General features: G+C 41.7%; 1 protein-coding gene across 4 annotated transcripts in view; it reads right to left on the reverse strand.

Moving 5' to 3' along the window:
• Window positions 1–20,724, reverse strand: part of llgl1 (LLGL scribble cell polarity complex component 1) — a 29,633-nt gene extending 8,909 nt beyond the window's left edge. For 2 of the 4 annotated variants that reach the window (XM_027148450.2, XM_027148448.2), the window contains exons 1-10: window positions 20,436–20,723; window positions 18,890–18,987; window positions 7,932–8,013; window positions 6,805–6,935; window positions 6,360–6,503; window positions 3,755–3,917; window positions 2,194–2,329; window positions 988–1,042; window positions 716–870; window positions 384–601 (exon numbers count right to left, since the gene is read on the reverse strand). In XM_027148450.2, coding sequence (XP_027004251.2) covers window positions 384–601; window positions 716–870; window positions 988–1,042; window positions 2,194–2,329; window positions 3,755–3,917; window positions 6,360–6,503; window positions 6,805–6,935; window positions 7,932–8,013; window positions 18,890–18,987; window positions 20,436–20,516 — 1,263 coding nt within the window. In that variant the 5' untranslated portion in view covers window positions 20,517–20,723. Of the gene's footprint in view, window positions 1–383; window positions 602–715; window positions 871–987; window positions 1,043–2,193; window positions 2,330–3,754; window positions 3,918–6,359; window positions 6,504–6,804; window positions 6,936–7,931; window positions 8,014–18,889; window positions 18,988–20,435 lie in introns of all 4 variants that reach the window. The other 2 variants (XM_027148451.2, XM_027148452.2) reach the window with 2 other exon arrangements.
• Window positions 20,725–21,896: the final 1,172 nt, after the last annotated feature.

Consider the following 21,896-nt stretch of genomic DNA (forward strand, 5'->3'; position numbering starts at 1 on the left):
AAGTCTGACTTTGGAACTGCAGACTTGGCATATTGGTGCCTTGGATCTCAATACGACTATAAATATATTCAGATTGAAGCCGTTAAGATTTTATAGATACAAAACCTGTTTGTTATTGCAACATGCATTCTGTAAGCAAGTTCAGCCTGCGTCTGTCTCTGATCACACACATTCACATGGTTGAAGAACATAAAGCCAGTGACTTATCAGGCTGAGATTCCTTGGACAGAAATAATGTTCAAGGATTGAAAAAGTCTGGGAAAAGAGAATTAGAAAACAAGACCCAGAAAACAACCAGAGCAGCCCTGCTCACTGACCTTATTGCTTCTGTGGTTCAAAAGTTTTCCTCCATATAAAAATCACAACATATAGAGCAGACTAACCGTGCATGTCTGTAGAGAGCATTGCTGCTGCCCGGCTCTCACCACTCTCTCCCACAGCTTGGTTGGCACATTGGAAATGTGGTAGGAGCATGTGATGGCAGAGGAGTGCAGAGGTGCCAGGTATGGTGCAGGAATGGTGGGCCAGCCAGGGGTCTGAAGGTCAATCACTACCAGCTCTTCCTCCAGGAGCACAACAAGGGTTGAAGGCTCATCAAACTCTAGAAATCAAAGTTCATCGCTTCCATCATTAGGATTGTAAGAACAAATCAAGTCCCTTCGTTCTATTAATTTATTAGTTCTTAACTAATGTAGTTAACTGCTGAACCGCACACCTGCGTCCCTATCTGTGCAGTGGATGGTGAAAAAGTCGATGACTCGTGAGGTGAAGTCCAGGGTCACGTGTTTGCAGTCCTGCAGTATCGTTAAACAGTGTCTGTCCCCGTAGCTGGCTCGAGGCATGCCGCCACTAAACAGCACCAACGGAGCTCTGCAGAGAAAACACAGAGGACAGAGGACATCCTCCTGAGTCAAACAGGCACAGCTAAAACATGCAGGATTAGAAGCTTTCGCTTTTCACCCACTGCTGCCCAGAGCTGACACACACCCCGACTGGGTGGTCCTCCATAAGATCTTGTTCACAGCTTTGCAGGGAAATGGGCCTGAGAGAGAGAGAGAGAGAGACAGAGAGAGAGAGAACAGACTTTAATGTACTAAGACACAGACATCTGGATGACTCACATGAAAATCTACACCGTCATGAACCCATGGGTGGACATTAACCAGGAAAATAGCAGTAAAACCACAAATAGTGTGTCATTTCTCCCTCAGCTATATTCCAGGCGGGTTTTTAAATACAGGCACTTTGAATTCATCTGGAGAAGAACTTTACCGCAATATTATGTTTGAGATAAAACATTGTGAGGTTGACCAACCTTCTTTCACAGCAATGGTTAAAATGTTTGGTTTAAATGCACTATTTGACCTGGACTGTTTTATTAATGCTTTTAAACCAGAGGAGTTTCGGTAATGTGACTTTTACAGGATTCGACTGGACAATTCTAAGGAGATCGAACGTGTGTATTTTGGCCAGACTAAGGCATTTTAAACATTAAGCAACATTTAACAGCGTTTTGTACCAGACTTCTTTGTTACAGTGCTGGAAGCATGATCTGCTAACGAATTATTACTTTGCAGATATAAACTGTAGATATTATAGATCTCCAGTGACCTAGCAGTTCCCCCGGTAAACCTAATCCGACTCAGACAGGGCGAAAAATTAACTGCCAGACAAATGTTTCAGCTGTAATGCAATATGTGGTCAAACTTTTCCTCCTCTTTTAGTCCTTATTCCAGAAGATTCTAACTCGAACGCCAGTGAAAACAATTTATTCTTTGTGATACGGGGAAGAAATATACTTGGCCAATCGGGACTGCTCAGAGGAGTCATTGTTAATACATCTCCTACTGAATGTTCTCCATTAGATCACTGACATGCTTTAAAAGGATCACCGGTGATTAAGTGATTCAAAGCTCTCATTAAGATAACAAGGAGGTCTTGGTTCAGTCACACACGCAGAATTTGGGTAGCAACATCAGACTTGTATCGGTGTAAAGGCTGAGACTTGATTTAAACTACTGACATGAGACTTTACTACAACTTAGTGCATACTCATGTCCAGACAATGTGTGTACGTGTGGTACTTAAGTACAATTAAATAATAAGACTATTTAGAATATGACTGGACAAAGTTAAAGGCCATAGAACTATTAATAACAATCCACTTGCAGAAAACTAAACGTACTGGCTCACCGTAGGGTATAGTGGAAGAGATGGGCTCGCTGGTGCAGAGACTACTGCTGCTAACAAGCCACACCATGTAGCCACCATCACTGTGGGAACTCACAAAGCTGTTCCCAGTCCGAACCCAGACCAAGCTCTCCAGCTGCTGTTTGGTTTACACAGAGAGATTGAGAGAGAGAGACACAGACACAGACAGACAGACGCACAGACAGACAGAGAGAGACGCACAGACAGACGCACAGACCGAGAGAGAGAGACAGACAGACAGACAGACGCACAGACCGAGAGAGAGAGACAGACAGACAGACGCACAGACCGAGAGAGAGAGACAGACAGACGCACAGACCGAGAGAGAGAGACAGACAGACGCACAGACCGAAAGAGAGACAGACAGACGCACAGACCGAAAGAGAGACAGACAGACGCACAGACCGAAAGAGAGACAGACAGACGCACAGACCGAAAGAGAGACAGACAGACGCACAGACCGAAAGAGAGACAGACAGACGCACAGACCGAGAGAGACAGACAGACCGAGAGAGAGAGACACAGACAGACCGAGAAAGAGACACAGACAGACACACAGACAGAGAGAGAGAGAGAGAGAGAGACACACAGACAGAGAGAGAGAGAGACACACACAGACAGAGAGAGAGAGAGACACACACACACAGACAGAGAGAGAGAGAGACACACACACACAGACAGAGAGAGAGAGAGAGACACACACAGACAGACAGAGAGAGAGAGAGACACACACAGACAGACAGAGAGAGAGAGAGACACACACAGACAGACAGAGAGAGAGAGACACACACAGACAGACAGAGAGAGAGAGACACACAGACAGACAGAGAGAGAGAGACACACAGACAGACAGAGAGAGAGAGACACACAGACAGATACACAGAGAGAGAGAGAGAGAGAGACAGAGAGAGACACACAGACAGAGAGAGAGACACACAGACAGAGAGAGAGACACACAGACAGAGAGAGAGACACACACAGACAGATACACAGAGAGAGAGAGAGAGAGAGAGACACAGACAGACCGAGAGAGAGACACAGACAGACACACAGACAGAGAGAGAGAGAGAGACACACACAGACAGAGAGAGAGAGAGACACACACACAGACAGAGAGAGAGAGAGACACAGACAGACCGAGAGAGAGACACAGACAGACACACAGACAGAGAGAGAGAGAGACACAGACAGACCGAGAGAGAGACACAGACAGACACACAGACAGAGAGAGAGAGAGACACACACACAGACAGAGAGACACACAGAGACAGATACACAGAGAGAGAGAGACACATACATTTAGAGTCAAACACTGTATACCCAAATGTGATCTAAACCACCCAACACAAAAAGACAGCTAAAGGTTTAGGCGCGTTATGATCCACAGTGTTCATAAAACTGCTTTTAAAGAAACAATGGGTGATTAATATTCAAAATGTATGGAGAACCACACATGTATTACCATTAAGATCATTTTAAGTTACGTAATTTAAAAGTGTTATTACACACACACACACACACACACACACACACACACACACACCTGTTTTCCAAGGAAGAGGTTGTCTACATGTCGGCTTTGAAAGTCCCAGAGCACAACGAGGCCCCTGCTGTAGCCGATGAGGATTTTGTCTGGGTGCTGCGGATGCTCCTGTAGGGACTCCACTGGACCCAGAGACTTCCCACATTTGTAACTATCAGGAAGGCTGGAAAATAGAGTGGCCACATGATGGGAAAATGTTACAGCCAACAAGCATTCAACTCAAATTTTTCATTTTACACACACTGCACTAGGGCAAGAGAGATCTTTTATATGGACCGGGGAAAATGATCATCTGTCTGAAGGCCCAACAATTTCCAAGTAAAAGAAACAAAGACAAATGAAAATCAGGGAGAAATGTTTGCAAGGATTTGCTTTAGAAAGATCAAAGCATGCAGATCCCGCTTATCTCCATCCATCCAGATGACCTGCACATTTCAGATCAGATTACAAGCAGCTCCCTTCATTACTGCTCGTTCATATAGAATATGAATAGAACGAGGGGCATAGAAGCCTTTATAAATCGCCACATATACATTACAGCACAGTGGAATTCTTTTCTTCACATACCCCAACTAAGAAGGTTGGGGTCAGAGTGCAGGGGCAGCTATGATATCGCACCCCTGGAGCTGGGAGGGTTGAGGGCCTTGCTCAAGGGAGGAGCTTTGGCTGTGCTGGGCCTTGAACCCCGATCCTCCGGTCAACAACCCGGAGCCTTAACCAGTTGAGCCCCCACTGCCCCGTATAATCCACACACATTAAAAATATAACATACAGAGCATCACAAGGGTGTCACGTTTCCACCCTGGGAATGGCCCAGTTTCATCCTATGCTGGACAAAAGCACTGTTCAGTTTCCAATCCTAACAAAAATACAATTATAAAAACAGAAAACTAACAAAAGGTTTGTGGGTTTCTATACAAACTGTACACAGCACAAGGACCAAGTTAACACAAACAATATCATACATACACTGGCTGTTTGAAATCCCGGCCAATCAAAAAACAGGGTATAGGGTTTCTCTGTGGCTGGGGCACAGATTCAAGTGGAGGAATGTCCACAGTACAGCCCACAGTTCGGATGATACGCACCCACAACAGTGAGAAAAAGCAAGGGGAAAACCATGGTAACGAGGGGCTAAAGTGCCATTTCAATTGCCTGGTGCTAAAAGCCACAAGAGACAAAATGTTACACAGACGAGAGCTACAAGCACATTGTCAGCATTTCCCATGTAAAACAGAAAACCTCAAAATCCCTCCGGAGGGGAAACAATTACGTGTCATCAATATACAATTACAAAGAACTTGAACTGAAATAATAATTGAGTTCCATGAATTTAACACAACATAACTCAAAAGTCCACATCAATACAATCTTTATTTTTAAGTGGTTTTAATATGACTAAAATGTTAAGGTGGGGGAAAAAAAAGTACAAGAGCTGATTTCGACAAGCATTTGAGAGAAGGCAGAATTAATACGAGGCTGAAGACTGATCTCTCAAGAGCTAAACACAAACAGCTGACCACAAAGCATGACATTGTATTTAACAGAGCCTCTGAGTATTTTTTTTCTTTCATAGCGAATCCAGTGTCCTGCGGATGCCTAGTGATGTGCCTGTGAGGCACGCAACGGCTGATTTAAATACCCCTCCGACTGGAGCTCAGAGAATTTGGCAAATGGTACAAAAGCATTTTGTTCTGTAGTTCCCGGGCTGGCACATACTAGCAGCAGCTCAGAGAAACCGCCCATTAGCCCAAATTGCACTTGCTTAATGAGTGGTTCATGGTCTCTTCCTGCAAAAGATAACGCATTCACGCTGACAACGAAGTACCGAGGTGGAAAGCTGTAATTTGCCTTAACTTAAACAACCGGTTTAACCGTCGAGCGAGAGACAAGTGTGATTTTCTGTCTTTTAATAGGCATCGTTACAGCCACCTGGTATAACTTGCAATTCCTTGTAATGTACTGAAACCCCACACACACACTTTACTTTCCGTTCTCTTAAAAAGGTAAATTAGGTGGGAAACTGTCAAATATACCGATGCGTAGAAACCTGTGGATGCCTGTATAAACTTTTTATTCGTCTAGACAAACTCCATACAACACCACTTCGGATCTCCAGACATTTTATTCCACGAGGGTGTAAAACTGTGAGGTAGGGAACTTGGTTATGACTGAGGAATATGTTTGCAAAGCCTCTCTCCTGGGTTTGTAATGGACAGCCACAGGTGGAAGCCGGAGTGGAAATTTAGCCCTGAGCTACAGTCCATTATCCAGGACCACAGTGGCAGTAGGAAGAAAACAATAGAGTTCTTTGCAAGTTCTTTACCCTTAGTGCAAAGTTCTCCCAGTCTGACGTATCCCGGGTTGCTCATTTTTTTATGACGCAGGCAGTGGAATGCGTCCAACCCACCAGTGCAGCACAGTGAGCTGGAGAACATGCGAGCTCCAGAACATACACATTTGCTTGGCAGACACAGGAAATTGTTTCAGTTCACACATATTTCTAACAAGCCGAGTTGTTATATTTTTTTTTGTTCCCCCTTCACAGTAGATGCATTAAGTTCTGGAAGGAAGGGGAAAAATATAAGTTTCTATACACCATTACCTCTGCATGATTTCATCTTGGAAAAGGGATTTGTTCAGCAGTGTGAAAGTGGGCAGCTCCAGGAAGTGGATTCCACCACCCTCAGTGCCCACAGCCAAGAGATCGCAGCTGAGTTTCGGCAGCAGCACGGTCACGCGTGTCGCACTACAGGAGCACAAAAGTACACACAACCATCATGACCAGACCATTCCTGTATGAACAGATACAGCATGACATGTGTAACAGCCTGGAGAAAGACTCCGAGCAATCTAGATGTATTTAATATAGAACAAGTATATTATATAATATATAGTATATTACAGGACTTCATTCGGTCAGTTTGTAAGCGTGCCTGAAGATACCCACCATTTTCTTATCGTATTTAGAACATAAATGCACTCATTACATTTAGGGAAACCTTTCAAACTTCTGTAACTTCTGCAACTTTCATCAGCAAAGGCATCACCTGGTGCTGTCGATGCCAGGCCTGCCAGGAAGGCTGAAGCTGTATACCTCCTTCAGTTGGCAGCAGGAAGTCTTCTGCACAATCTCCCAGAGGTGCAGAGAGTTGTCATCCAGCAGGGTCAAAATTCTTCCCTGTAAATTCAAACATGGTCCAAGACTGAGAATTTTTAGCATTACAGACATGAACATCATATATGACTAATTATTCCTCTCTCCCTAACCAATACTGAATAAACCAAACAATTAACATGAGAAAAACCAGACTTCAATATTCTCATAATTCTAATCCACCTAAACTGATTGTAGTGGATTTAAAAAGAAACCAAAAACATTACGGTTCTGCATCCAACGTGCATAGAGCCACTTTCTTTTACTGCCCGGTTATAGCCATTATCTCGTAACCTGTATTATTTGTGCGGTGCAGCTTTTATCATAACGTCATCAATAAGGTCATGCACTTTTATTCTCTCTCATGGCCAGGACATGGGTTACGTTTTTCCTCATCAAACGGTGTATGTGGCTAAACTTAAAACAAAAGTAGATTTAATGATAAACTAATTATTGACTTTTTTTTTTTTTTTTAACAGCAGCAAACCTAATGGCCCATAACTCATGCAGTAATTTACAAATTCACATTAAAGAAAGAATACCTCAGCTACAGGCTACTATAACGTGTTCGATTAAATCATTACCAAAAGCACCTCAAAAACGCCATAAACACTGAAAATGGCAGCAATGGGTGCAATCACAGGCGCAGGTTTTCTTCCAGAATAATTTGGCACCAAAGTCACACTACTTTTAGTGAACATGAAGGAAAAGCTGGAGAAGAGGACGAGAAGAAAAAAAAAACTGTGTGGCTTATAGCAGAGGAAATACGCCTGTACCTCATTAGAGATGATTAAAAAAATAAATACATAAATTAATAATAGATTCTAGAGTTCCTTTGCCTGATCGGAAACATGATAAAACATACATTTTGCCCCAAGAATTATAAACTGAACGACTTCACAAAAAAAAAATAACACAAATGAACCAAATTAAAGCTTCTTCAAAAACTGCAGCATGAGCTACAAGATAAACTGGTGTATCATCCTTCTTACAAGCCGACAGAAGATGAATGCTTGTTACCTGTCCATGGAGTACGTGTATCTGCGTGACAGTAGCTGGCTCCTTATGCAGTCCAGTGAACTCCACTCCAGGAGCCCCGTACCTGAATGCTGAGTTAGAGACTTTTCTCTTTGTTTTATAAGTAAAACAGCAACACTTAATGCCCTATAATTCATACATCACATACAATAAATCACGAGACGGAGAGCTAGACTGTTAACAGAAATAGAGCATATTTTATATTTTTATATATATTACATCGTAGACTAGGAAGAAACAGACACTGACCACTAAAACTTAGATTTTATTTAATTGCCCTGGGTTAAAAGAAAAAGCGCACAGGTGTCCAAAGACTTTACAGAGCATCATGTACAGCACCTCAAGTAAAAGAAGAAGGAGGTTCATAAGAAGATGATAAAGGAGGAGAAGATGAAGGACATCATGAACAAGCAAAAGGGGGAGGAGGAGGAGGAGAGCATCAGGAACATGGACAAAATTAACATTTAAGGAATTTGGCAGATGTCCATAGCCAGACTTACAGTACATCTCTCTCATTTACACACAGGAGCAGTTGAGGTTTAAGGGTCTTGCTCAAGGGCCCAGCAGTGGCAGCTTCTAGGATTTTAACTACTTCTGATGAAAAGTGCGACACCTTAAACATCAGTACCACTTCGACACGGCATGAAGAAGATAAAGACTAAGTTTCCCCTTTCTCCACTTCTCCAAGTGAAACCATACAAAGCCCTGGCAGATAGTGGGATCGGGGGAGGAGTGGAGGGGGGGGGTGTTAAAACAGACAAATCTAAACCACAGTTTTCCCTACACATTTTTCCTCACAGACACACACACATGAAAACTGGATAGGACACTGTGCTAGAACAAAAATCTGCAAGCTTCAGGCTTATAAAGTCCCTCTTGCACACTAGAGCCGTTATTAAAAGTCAGAGGGGAAGTTACACACATCTGGAGGTGTGTTAGAAGCGGAGACAGATGCAAGCATGGCGTCCAGACAGGACAGAGAACGGAACATAGAACAAACGCCCTGTGGACGACAAACCCAGCACCTCACACGCAAACCCAGCACCTCACACAGGATTTAGACCCATTTTCAGACCCGTAAAATGAAGAAATTATTTTGGGGCACGCACGCGCACACACACGGAAATGAATGAGTTTTAAATTAATACAAGCAAGATAAGAACGCTAGATTCCTTCCTGTAGAGATTCACAATAAGGGTTCAGGATGCTGAGAAAACCAAACAAAGCCAAAATTAAATCTCTATCTGCCGTTTGTTTAAATGGAGCAACGCCAGCATACATCCTTCTGGTGACAAAAGTAAACCGCAAACATTGTTAAACTTCCCTTTTCTCCTTGAGCTCTGTTATTTATCATTATCACGTCCTTCATCCGACGGAGAAGCTGTGGGAGAGGCCGAGGATGTGTGGAACGTTAGGAGGATGTGCTGGGAGCTGAAACGGGGAGGGGGGCATGCAATGTGATGCAGTGAACTGGGCCTCAGTGCTGGAATGTGCAGGGTGTGTGGGGATTAAAACACATGAGCAGGAGAAGGAGGAAGAAGAGGAGGATGAGGGGGAGGGGACAGGAGCAGCTGGATGAAGCTTTTAGAAGCAGGACTGATTACACCACAGCTCATTAATCATTAACAGAAAACCTTACAACTTCTTTTCCTCCCCCCCACACAAAATAAATAAAAATCCCCCCCCCCCCCCACACACACACACCATATGAACTCAAACAATTCCATCTTCATTTAAAAAGTTACTTTTTTTTTGGCCAAGCACATCCCAAGGCAAAATCCTTCACACCGCTTGAAATGGAACAGAGGATATTAAAATAAGCAACTTCCTATTTGAGTATCCGGCTGATTTCTGACCCGAGGAGGAGAAGGAACATTCCAGCACGCTTTGTGAAACTGAGGAGTGAAGATTAAGAGAGGCTTCTTTCAAGCAGATTTTTGCTGTTTTTACTCCCTATGCTGAAAGGCTTTCCACCATGAGGACCACCCGAAGGATGGATCTCGCCACACACCTGACATCAGTGCATGCTGGGTTCAATTCAGAGCCATAAGACAAGACGCAGATGTCAGCTGCCTCCGAAAAAAAAAAAAAAAAGACAATTAAGTTTCCCCTCAATAAATGATCAGACCACATGTATAAAAATCCAAGTTCTTGGGTACAGCATGTTCAGAACGGTACATAATTTAAAGCTTGGCAACTATGCGACCATAAAAGACCATGGGTTAATAAATAAAAAGCCATTGTGTAAAATCAAGAAAATTCTTTCTAGCCTCCTATATGTGGCTTAATTGGAAAGTTGAACTTGTTTCATTCATCAAATAATACAAATATATTATAATTATTTCTGTAGGTTTATACATCACCAAGAAATACTTTATCATTTAAGGGGTATTTATAAATCATCACAGGAAAAGAAAAACTTCAGTGCAACAGTTCTTTTCTAAACAGATCTGCGATTCACATCATTTTATCCCTTTAAATTCACTCAACCTTCTAAAACACTACCAAAATCATGTAACTTCATTACCCGGGAGTTTGATCGACACAAAACTTTACAAAGTTTTTCCTTCATTATATGGTCTATACTACATTTGTACACCTCACAAAATAAAAACAATACCAAATCATCAGGAAGATTACATTGTTTTTTAAAAGTTTTTTTATTTAATTTTCACTACGTACAAATCAAGTACACAACCAGTAAAATTATAATAATAATACTTAATTATTATTATTATTATTATTATTATCATCTTTCTTCCTGATCCTGGTTCTCAGTGTGGAGCAGGACCCCGAGCCCCTGGCTGCTCCCACTGCTAACCAAACACACCGAATAGGGCCCAAAGGCCACAGTAACCATCGTCTCTCCGCAATCCACCCACAATGCTGGGCAATTACCCATTGAAGCGCTCACAGCAAACCTAGCAAGAGAGAATGCAATTTCACGGTCTGAATAGTGACAGACAGCAGGCTTTGTGCTTGAGCTCTACTTCAGTTATCCAATGTTGCCATGCCTCTTCAATATAGCACAACCTCGGTAATTAAGCAGTGTATCGGGGCTGCATAATGAACGAATTATTTGAGGAAGCTGAAAACAACTGACCTAAATATAAGTAAACAAAAGGACTGACATTGGGGAGATTATCCAAGATGGTGTTTAATATTTGTGGTTCTTAAAAATCGCATCACATCGCTCTGTCGTGAAAAACACGCATCTCTACTTTTCAATAAAAGTACATTAAGTTTTCTGAAACCATTTTTAAGTCGTGATGTAAAAGTCCTCTCTCGATGTAGACACGAGTATACAGAGGTCGTCGTTCGAGTAAAGCCCGGCTCTCACTGTGCTGTTTTTCATAATCCTTCAGGATTGTTGCTTGTCAGACTGTACGAACATGAGCCCCATGTCTTACTGTGGGATCTCAGTTGACATCATGTCAGACGCATAAAAATCGGATGCACACAAAAAGACCAGAAGGTCCAGGGGGTTTTCAGACCCGCATTCTCTCGCTAAAATGGTAGGTAGCAGCAAGCAAAAAAAAAAAATCTATAGCATTAGTTTATGACAATTAAAAAAAAGATATAAATGTGGTTTGAAGTTATCGGGATAAGTCGGTCACCCGGCTCAGCGCTCCTATTGGTTCTTGGTTTGACGCACATCATAGAGATCACACTGCAGGTAAGTGTCTGAAATCCGACACTGCCAGAACTTCATCAGAAGAGAAAACAATCGCAATGGCCATTAATGGGCTTTCGGTGACCATGACCATGACACACCAACCATCAAAGACTACAGATTTTACCCAAGGATTCTAGAAATCTTCAAAAATGTGTCAGGGAGCTGAGCTTAACACCATGGACTATGAGAAACATTGCTAAATTCTGCTAACACTTATCCAATAAAATAAATTAAGTGCTTGTTTATAGAAAATATTTCCAAAAGTAGTTTTAATAAGGATTTCCTTTCAATTGGAGTGAACTTAGCAAAGACACTTTTACATCAGGTCGCCTACTGAGATCCATGTCGGCACCGAGTCAGACTAATGCTTTTATTTTTATGTTATGTATATTCATTATTAATTTCTCAAACCTCAAATAATTAAAAATCCAATAACTATCCTTTGTCTATAACATTGGGCTTTACTGAGTAACCATGGTGCAGTTTCCTACTCCTGATTCCAATACAAGTGGAGTTGTGTTAACAAAACCAAGACAATAAATATCCCACCAGATACACTAGACATGCAAACTAGTGATTAGGATTTTAAGGCATTAATATTTAAGCCATAATTACATCCGATGTAAAATCCATGTACCAGATCAGAACGCTCGATCTTGACGCCAAGACCTCACTTTCTGTAAAACAATCTTTCACTGTATAAACAAACTATTAATTCACCCCTAAATCCCACTACACCGCCTGCCCCACCCCCAGAAACCAACTCTCAGTCAGCAGTTACACAGAACAAACAAAAAAGCAAGTATCAGTTACCCAATTCTGCACTCACATCAACTTTCGGCTCCGAAGTGTGTCGTTATTTTCAGGTTTAAACTAGACGTGACGAACGGCATTATAACGAAAGCTTCACAAAGCCATATTTCCGCTTATTGTGATTCACGGTCACACAAAGCCTCTTTAAACTGAAAGATCTGGCACCGATGAGCATTAAAGAAAATTCGATGAAACACCCGGCGTGTTTCCGAAGGCCAACAGAGTGCATTTATTTATATATTTATATATACACACAGTATATAAAAAACCTGAAGTGTCCTCAAAGGCTGATAAGTACACTACAGGAGGGGGAAGGGGAAGGATTTTAAGCCCTGTGTGCGTCCAGGATGCCTGCATAAGAATACTAATGCAGAGTGACTGATGCTTCTACAGAGAACGACTGAAAGAACAAGAGAAAGAGAAAGATGAAGCGTAAGAGAGAAAGAGTGAGGAGGACAGCAAATATGCAAGACGGGTCAAAATCTCTGAAAAATGTAAAGAACCTCTGGGAATATAGAATAACCTCGTAGCCCGGGACAATGGATAAAAATGAGGACTAAGCAAAACCAGGGTAAAGGGAGGAGTGGAGATATAATGAGAAAATCTGCTAGGCTGTTTCCTCAGCTGCATTCAATCAGACAAGAGCACAGCACAACGTGAGAACAACGCTGCCCGTGAAACATGAGACTCGGCCCTTCGCGAAACGCCTCGCTGGACTGAACTGAAAGATCTTTTCGGTCCAGACAATAGTTTGCGATTTTACAGTCGCTCCGCTTTAGACGTGGAAACATGGAGGAAGCTACATTGCTCTGCGGTGATGTGATGATGTCGAGGGTGGAGAGAGGAAGAGACTCCCTGAAGTGCACTGACAACAGCACTGGGAAGGCAATTCCACTGCATTGCTTACAGCTGTGTCAGTGCCGATTCCTCAAGCAGCTGAACCCCACATGGGAATTCATGCAGCTAACACAAGTCTGACTATACAGCCAGTGTCTTATAAAGCAAAACTTTTGCCGCACATGAGGCTCATTAAGCGCTGAAATGCAATAGTAATACAACTGGCTGTATATGTACAGTACACATGATGAGCAGACAAGCAAGCATGTCCATTTTTACAAAACGGGTCAAATCAGTGACTTTTTTCTTTCTTTGTTTAAATGGTTAAAAAGTAGGAGATGATTCATTAAAGATGAATTTCATGTTCTCACCAGTTTGACTTTTTCCCCCTCTCGGAATGAGTACGATCTATTGAAGAAGAAAAAAAAAAACCCAAATTTTTCTGTTCCTGTGTCTACGGGCATGGGACCTGAGAATCCTTCCATAAACATTAAAACAAACTTCTCACAAAAAGCTTCACCACATCAATGATCGTATGTTATTCAAGATGTTTCGTTTTATCACATTAAATTAATCTGCCAAAAGCCCCAAAAGTGGAAGCCGTTACTATGGAAACACCTCATTTTTGAGATACTCTCGGGGCTGTGCCGTCATTAACTTTACGTCGAACCGATCACGTCTGGGAATTAAACAGCGTGCATTATGAGGAACATTTCATCAACCAAAGAAACTAAATTTATTCCGAAAAAATAAACAGTAATGTGCACTTTCACACTGGGTGTTTATTCAGAAGCACGGTACAGAACCTGAGGCTACGTGTAGGAGGTGGTGTGAGTTTGGCTGCGCTGGAGGCGTCCCAATTCCTGTGAACATCAACGCAACTCGTACCGGGTTCTGCACTTGTTCAGGAAGTAAAGTAACTTGTGTGCGCGCGTCATCGCTCGTTTTCAAGACACACGTAAAATGAGTAACAGGGGAACGTTATCGGACACAGGAGCTGAGACGCCTTACTGTGCATGACGGCACCAAAATAATAAAATTAATAAATCAAAATATAATCGATATAGTCTCTGTGTGTGTTGTGATGTAAGATAAGCACAAACACACCAGGGTTTGATTAAACCAAGCAAGTCTGAAACAAGACCGACTCATTGGGCAGCCAGGAACACTAGGATTCGAACCTCAGTAAATACGTCCAGTGTGAAAACGATGGGCAAGCGACTGTACCAAAGAACGAGAAGAAATCTTAAAAGTAAAAAGTTGCTTAGAAATTTTATGAATTCGTTTAAAAAAATAAACCCGAGCTAAGATGTGTTTGTGATCGGTTACCTCTTATTGACCAACTACAGTACAGTCAAGTCAAGTCCAAAAATATAACTGAAGTAAAACACCTCTGAGGTGTGGAGGCAATTTAAATATAAATAAGAGAAGACTGGTCAGATGGAGATTCTGAAGACCGTCACAGAAACTATGAGAGTTTTCTGCTTGCATTTAAAAAACAAACTGGGGTTGCACAGTTCTCGAAGACCAGAACAACATCAAATTAACATTGATGGCCTAAATCAGATGGAAACAGAGCTAATTAGGCTGTGGGCAAAATATGACTGTTCATTTTCTCGGTCACACAATCCCAACGGCTCTGACGGTTAAACGACAGAAAGGCCAGAGCGACGTTCCAAACTGGAAAGTAGCAGCTACAGCAGTGCATCCCAATTATCTGAGCTCTAGAGCGGTGGCCTTGGAAACCGTTTCAAAAGGCGCCTTCAGCGAGGCCAGGCAAAGCCTCAGAAGAATCTCCCCTTACTGCGGAGGGTGATCTCTGCGCAAGTCAGCATACATTCTTTAGGGGTGAACCCAGCTCCTCCAACAACCCCTCTGTTCAAGACATCTCATTACGTTCCATTCTCTCTCACTCCTCTACACACACACACACACACACACACACACACACAGTCCCCTGCCCTGTGCCTCAATGTGTGGTTGGAGCAAAAGCATGTTTATGAAGAGCTAAGCTTGTACTTCTCGTGTTTGCAGAAATTCAAACCAAGCAACAAGGACACAAACATCTCACTTATACAATGTTCTACAGATAATGAGAAGAACTCTTCAGGAGCCCATCCTTTATACATGATTACTGTTTTAGATGCATTGGATTGTTATACATGCTTCTATACATGCTTGTTTACATACATCCACTTAACACGTACGATAAATCAATCAAGGTCAAGTCGATTGCAGACTTCTTTAATTTTATACATTTTGCTTATTAAATATTCTAAAAAATAAAAATAAAAAAAAAGCTCGCATCTCAGATGGAATTCACAAGTCTCCATGAGGAATACTCCATTGCCTGGTTAAATTTATTGTATAAAAAGATCTGAGGAACTAGTGAGTCAGGGTTCATGGAAGTATTTTTATCACTAACTAAACCCAGATCATGCAACAAGGTTATCTCCAAACTACATAACGCTATACAATTATCTAAACAAGAAAATACGGAATATATAAAGAAGAAATGGGAAAGGGAAGTAAATGTGAAGATCACACAGGAGAGCTGGGGGAGAATATGTCAGTCACAATGGTTATCAACCGGGTCAAATACATGGCGTGAGTTTTGCTGGAAGAATATTGCACGATTTTTTTATTACACCCATTCAGAAAAGATACCAAGGCAGCGGAGATGCCAGTTGGAGACATTGTGGATCTAACCGAGCCAATCACTTCCATATTTTTTGGGACTGCCAGACAATAAGACCTTCCTGGAAAGAGATCCATGAACACAAACAATGTATTCAATGTAAACATTCCATTTAAATGTGAAACTGTATATTTGGGTAATCTAGGGTTGGAAACATGGAACGTTAACGATAAAAAACTGCTTATGATACTATTGGCGGCCAGTAAGAAATCTGTTACGAGGAAATGGTTAAGTAGATCCACCCACTATTAATGAATGGATTGAAATTATCTATGAGATTTATGTTATGGAAAAGATATCCTTTTCCCTCAAAGTTGAGAAAGAAAAATTCTATAAGATTTGGACTAAATGGACTGAGTATGTAAAACCAATTAGACCTGATTTCATTTAACTGTATTTGTGCTCAATGTAGATCTGCCCTCTTTTTATGTGATGTTTTACTTAATTGAGTTGGTGCGCACACCAGTTCTGTTTTGCTTTGTTTTGGTTCTTAACTGGAATAATTTGTGGTCCATAAAAGAAAAAGGTCAGGAAGGCAATATGATCAATCTCATCTAAAATATCTATACCCATCTCCATCTATGTACTTGTACGACTAGAATTGTAACTAATGTATGTGATGTGAATCTGCCTTTCTGAATAAAAAGATAATTTCCAAAAAAAAAAAAAAAAAAAAAGATCTGAACACACACAACGCCAAATTAACCACAAAGTTAAAAAAAAAAAAAAATCATTAATGCATCATGTGTTTCCAAGGATTTTAGTTTTTATGAATGTACTAATTATCATTTCAATATTTCTGCCCTTTCCAGGGAACGCAATCAGAGCATAAAAATCAGTGTCTCGTGTGAGAAGATGGAACCAAGCTAAGCTGCTTGGAATCACTCACTCATTTTCTACCGCTTATCCGAACTTCTTGGGTCACGGGGAGCCTGTGCCTATCTCAGGCGTCATCAGGCATCAAGGCAGGACGCAGCCTGCACCCTGGACGGAGTGCCAACCCATCGCAGGGCACACACACTACAGACAACCTTCCAGAGATGCCAATCAACCTACCATGCATGTCTTGGGACCGGGGGAGGAAACCGGAGTACCCGGAGGAAACCCCCGAGGCACAGAGAGAACATGCAAACTCCGCACACACAAGGCGGAGGCGGGAATCAAACCCCGACCCTGGATGTGTGAGGCGAACGTGCTAACCACTAAGCCACCGTGCCCCCTGTTTGGAATCATTATCATCAAAAAATTAAATCTATTATATATGGCATATCAGCTTGGATTTTGTTAAGCAAAGTACAATAGAATAACTGCACATTTACATAGAATTCCAAGTCTAAATCTAAGCAAACTCTGGACCTCTTTAATCAAAATTTTTGTAAAGCCGTGCGGACATTAAGCTTAAACTTTCCTTCTGACTTACAAAAGATAAAAACTCTGACTTACTTGCTACTTGTGTCTATGTTGATGGACCATAAAGTACATTCTTGATGCAGCTCATTTGCATGTAGCGACACACCCACAAAACCCCATATAAGGTCGAGAGTGCAGAGAGCCTTGAGCACTGGATGAACAATCAGGGTAAAAGGAGGACAGACAGAAGTGCAAGTTATCCTACTCGCTTTTATGACAATGCCACCATCGCTGCCATCACTGGTGTCACCACCATCAAGCAAGATCTAAACAAACAGACAACCCTGTCCTTTGTTTATGTGTGTTTATTTTTCCATATATATTACACACACAAAATCTTTTCACAAAATGTTTTGCTAGTATTCTTGGTCTCCAACCTAGTGAACTATTAAAAGGGAGAGGTTTCTGGAAGACACTTTGCATTAAAGGTGTCTGCTAAAAGCTGTAAAACAATTATAAAACTTAACTGCATATTCAAGTAATCCGTCTAAATTATATGACTGCAGGCTAGAAGGATGAAATGCTCCTGAAGCTAAACCACTTATTTAGTTAACTTCAGAACAACTTCCTTTCCCACCCATCAACCACAGCACGCATTTTCTTTCAAAGACAGCCGTTAGATTGTGTGCAGAATAGTTGGATGACATTCACAGAGGCGAGCAACAGCCCAGAGAGTGAGTCAGGGCTTCAGAGACTCTTGGCTCGGCTGTGCCTGATAGTACCAGCCTCCGTTAACCACTCCTCAGTGCGGCTCAAAGATCTGCACTGTGTGCTACCGTGCCCACCACTACAACGGCTCGGGGCATGTCCCCAGTCAGACAGAAGGGCACACATTCCATATCCTCGCCTCGTTTGACCAAAAAGAAAGCAGGAGGAATAAAAACAAAAAGGTCAGAGAAATGTCTCTATAATTCCTTCTCTGCTGTATGGTCCAATTAAACCAGCCAGATAAATCACAGGCTGCTACAGGAGTCTCCAGCTCCACAGTCTGATAGCAGTAATTACAGCCTCCTAAACATTCCTTTAACCCAGAGCATGGCCATGTCCAATATAATCAACACTAAAGAATTCAACCCAGGGGAAAAAAAATTAACTGTGGGAATACTTTGAAACCATGTTTTAACGCTTTAGGCACACTATGAACTGTTTCAGCACAAAACACAAGGGGAACTGGGAGAGACTTCAGTTCTGTTTCCTAAATGCCACAACTATTATAGCAAAAGGGTTCGCAATAAAAGACCCAATAAATCTAAGTTTAGTGATATCAAAACTTTTAATGTACACACACAAACACAGATACTGCCCCTACTGGAGGAAACCAATCCCTGAAAGACATTAAACCAGTAGATTGAAAGTGGTTTCTTTGGGTTTCTTCATACAAATTTTTACCTCAATCCATATCCTCATTTCCCACAAGACTTAAAAAAAGAAACCGAAACGTCGACACATATCAACACCAGACAGACGAGACAGGTGAACAAAATATGTACTTTTTGAAAAGGATACACTTTGATGGCTCCTGATTTAGTCCCAATGGCCATTAGCTGCAGTTTGGGGTCATAGGCCAGAGCACTTGGCTGATTGGGGAATCCATGTTCGACAGTCTGGATGAAAGGAAGAGGAGGTTTACATTCATTTTATACACACAATAGACATGCATAGGACTCTCAGCATTCTGACATTTGTTTATTCTCAACTGTGTGACCAGGCAAAGTAAATCAACTGCAAACAATGGCAGACTTCGCTATCCGTTTTTAACGACTAATAAAGAAAAAACGCTGCATAAGCACATAACATGTCCCACAATAGTAAAAATACAATAACCGTAATTATATAAATATGCAATGGTTGCAAATCTTGTCTTAATCATTTGGTTTCTACACAATGTTACAGAATTGTATGCCATTCTTTATTATCCACATAATTTGACAAAGGAAAAAAAAACCATTACAGACGTACATCTCTGCAGCGATATCTGGAGTTATATCTACTTTTGTGACACGGTCTACAGTAAGTATAAATAAAACTAAACTGAAACGATTGCACAACATCAATGTCCTCACCATTACATACAGCACCCCAATGCTCCAGAGAGAACAGACACAGACCACACAGCCATCATGCACAGATTTGTTTTATTTCTTTTACCTCTAGATACCTGTAGATGTGGTTATTGATGCCGTGGTGCGAAGGACTGAATGCATCACTAGGCACATATTCAAATTTTCTGATTATAGGATATATTATTAGGTGTATAATAGTGACACTATGTGAAGCGCTGATGTGGGGGGTCTCATGATTTAAGCCAGCTCTAGTACTTGTTCTCCCTACAGCTGTGTTACTGGGAACTATCTATCTATCTATCTATCTATCTATCTTCATCACATGTATCACTGCAGCTCTTTCAACAGCTATGAAGTAAATGACACGTAAAAAACCTTGAATAAAAGAGAAAGTCTTATTTCAAATTGTTCCTCACGGATCTCCAACAGAGCTCAGAGTCAGACTGTGTAATGGTGTGGTTTGTGGTTCCAGTTAAACTCAGGTGGTAGAGATTTATCCGTGTCTCTATTGTGTTCAGCTGGAACATGACTTCAGCTTTTAGGCATTTAAAGCCTGCACGTGCGGTGGATATGCAAATGAGGCCCAAATCTTGTCCAGGTACTTTCTTATTTTTTTTAACAAGGGTCGTTTTGAGGGTGAATTTGATGCATTTTACAGGATGAAGACAGAATATTTAGACTTTTAAAGATGGAAACTCTAGTGACAGTATTTTCCAAAGAAAAAAAAAAAAGATGCAAAACACAAAAGGAAAGTGTTGCAGCAGAACAAACATTGACTCTTCTACATTCTAACTATTTTATTATGTTAATTATTTAATTATTTAATTAATTGCTTAATTGATTTAGTTCTGTTTGGATCATGTCTCTTATTGCACATGAGCTGGAGAAACAAAATAACCAACAGCTGCTGGTTTGATGGATGTTTCCACTGCACGCTGAACCCGCATGTTCAGTGTGCGTGGGGGGAAAACCCTCGGTGGCTCACGTACCTTATTAAACGCAAAAAGCTCCTGTTTGACTTTCTCCCTCTGAGGGTCATTGCCCTGTCGCCTGAACCGAAATTTCATCATCCTGTATCCGGCACAGTGAATCCAACCCGCGGCCTGTAAATCACGCTGGAGTCTGAACCAGTGCACAGCAGGAATCGGTTCCCATGCGGACGCGACACCGGTTCACGCAAAAGCTTGTTAAAGACGCGCGGATACTCTAGTGCGTGTGCGCGCCTTTGCGTGTGCGCGACCAGTTTGAGAACATAGCGGTTCACAGGAGAACACAGCCAATCAGCGTGTCAGAAAATCTGGGACGTCTGCTAGACCACGCCCACAACCCGTAACCAAAATAAGAACTGGATCGGTATGGACGGGATTTTCCCTAAACGCTGATTAGAATAATCTGTGACGTAACAATTAAATCACGTGACAGATTTGATCCCAACCAAAAGGACCTATAGGTTTTTTTTTGGTGTTATTAGTTTCTGCCCACTGCTCCGGGTGTGTGTTCACGGTGTGTGTGTGTGTGTGTGTGTGTGTGTGTGTGTGTGTGTGTGTGTGTGTGTGTGTGTGTGTGTGTGTGTGTGTGTGCACTTTGGATGGGTTAAATGCAGAGAACAAATTCTGAGTATGGGTCACCGTACTTAGCCGTATGTCACTTCACTTCACTTCACTTTTTACAGTGTCCTTTTAAGATGATAACTTTAAGGTTATACCGTATGAGATTAGTAGTTATTAGATTTTGGGCGAATTTGATGTTCAGTATAACTGCACGTGGGATTTTACTTGATTCGAGCGATGTAGATAATCACAACCACGCTAGTGTTCGCTATGACAGCAGGATCGTGAGAGTGATATGGATTGATTTGTAAGTTCCTGTTAAAACGCGTACTGTAAGATTGCCACCCGTTCTTCCTTTTCATCTTCTCTTGTCCGATGATTATGTTCCCAAAACTACTATAGTAAAGGGTTTGGAATTTATTTTAATTGGAATTTTATTTTTACAATGAATATATCAAATCAGGTTCACAAGGTCACAGACTAAAACTCTGTTTGGAGGTAATACAAACTAGCGTGCTAATTTAAGTGTTTCAAGAAGAGCTTGGTCTTCACTTATCGTTTGAAGATGGCCAGTGACTCTGGTCTTTGTTCTGACATCTAGTGGAAGTTTATTCCACCACCTAGGTGCCAAAACAGAGAAGAGACTTGATGCATGCCTCATTCTTGCACCCTAAGAGATGGTGGGACCAGTTGAGCATCCTTAGAAAAAGTGTGGGGCAATATGTAGAGTGAAAAGAGCTTTGATATAAGAGGGATGAGGGAGAATTGCAAAAGGTTGAAAACCAGTCATCCAGCCGCGTTTTGGATCATTTGACCTGCCAGGAGCGAGGCTGGTATTTCGGTCTCGAGATGACTAACACTTGAGTGGTCAGCTTGGATAAAAATGTCTGAACCCTTATT

The sequence above is a fragment of the Tachysurus fulvidraco genome, chromosome 24 (genome assembly GCF_022655615.1).
Source record: "Tachysurus fulvidraco isolate hzauxx_2018 chromosome 24, HZAU_PFXX_2.0, whole genome shotgun sequence".
Classification (NCBI taxonomy): Eukaryota; Metazoa; Chordata; class Actinopteri; order Siluriformes; family Bagridae; genus Tachysurus; species Tachysurus fulvidraco.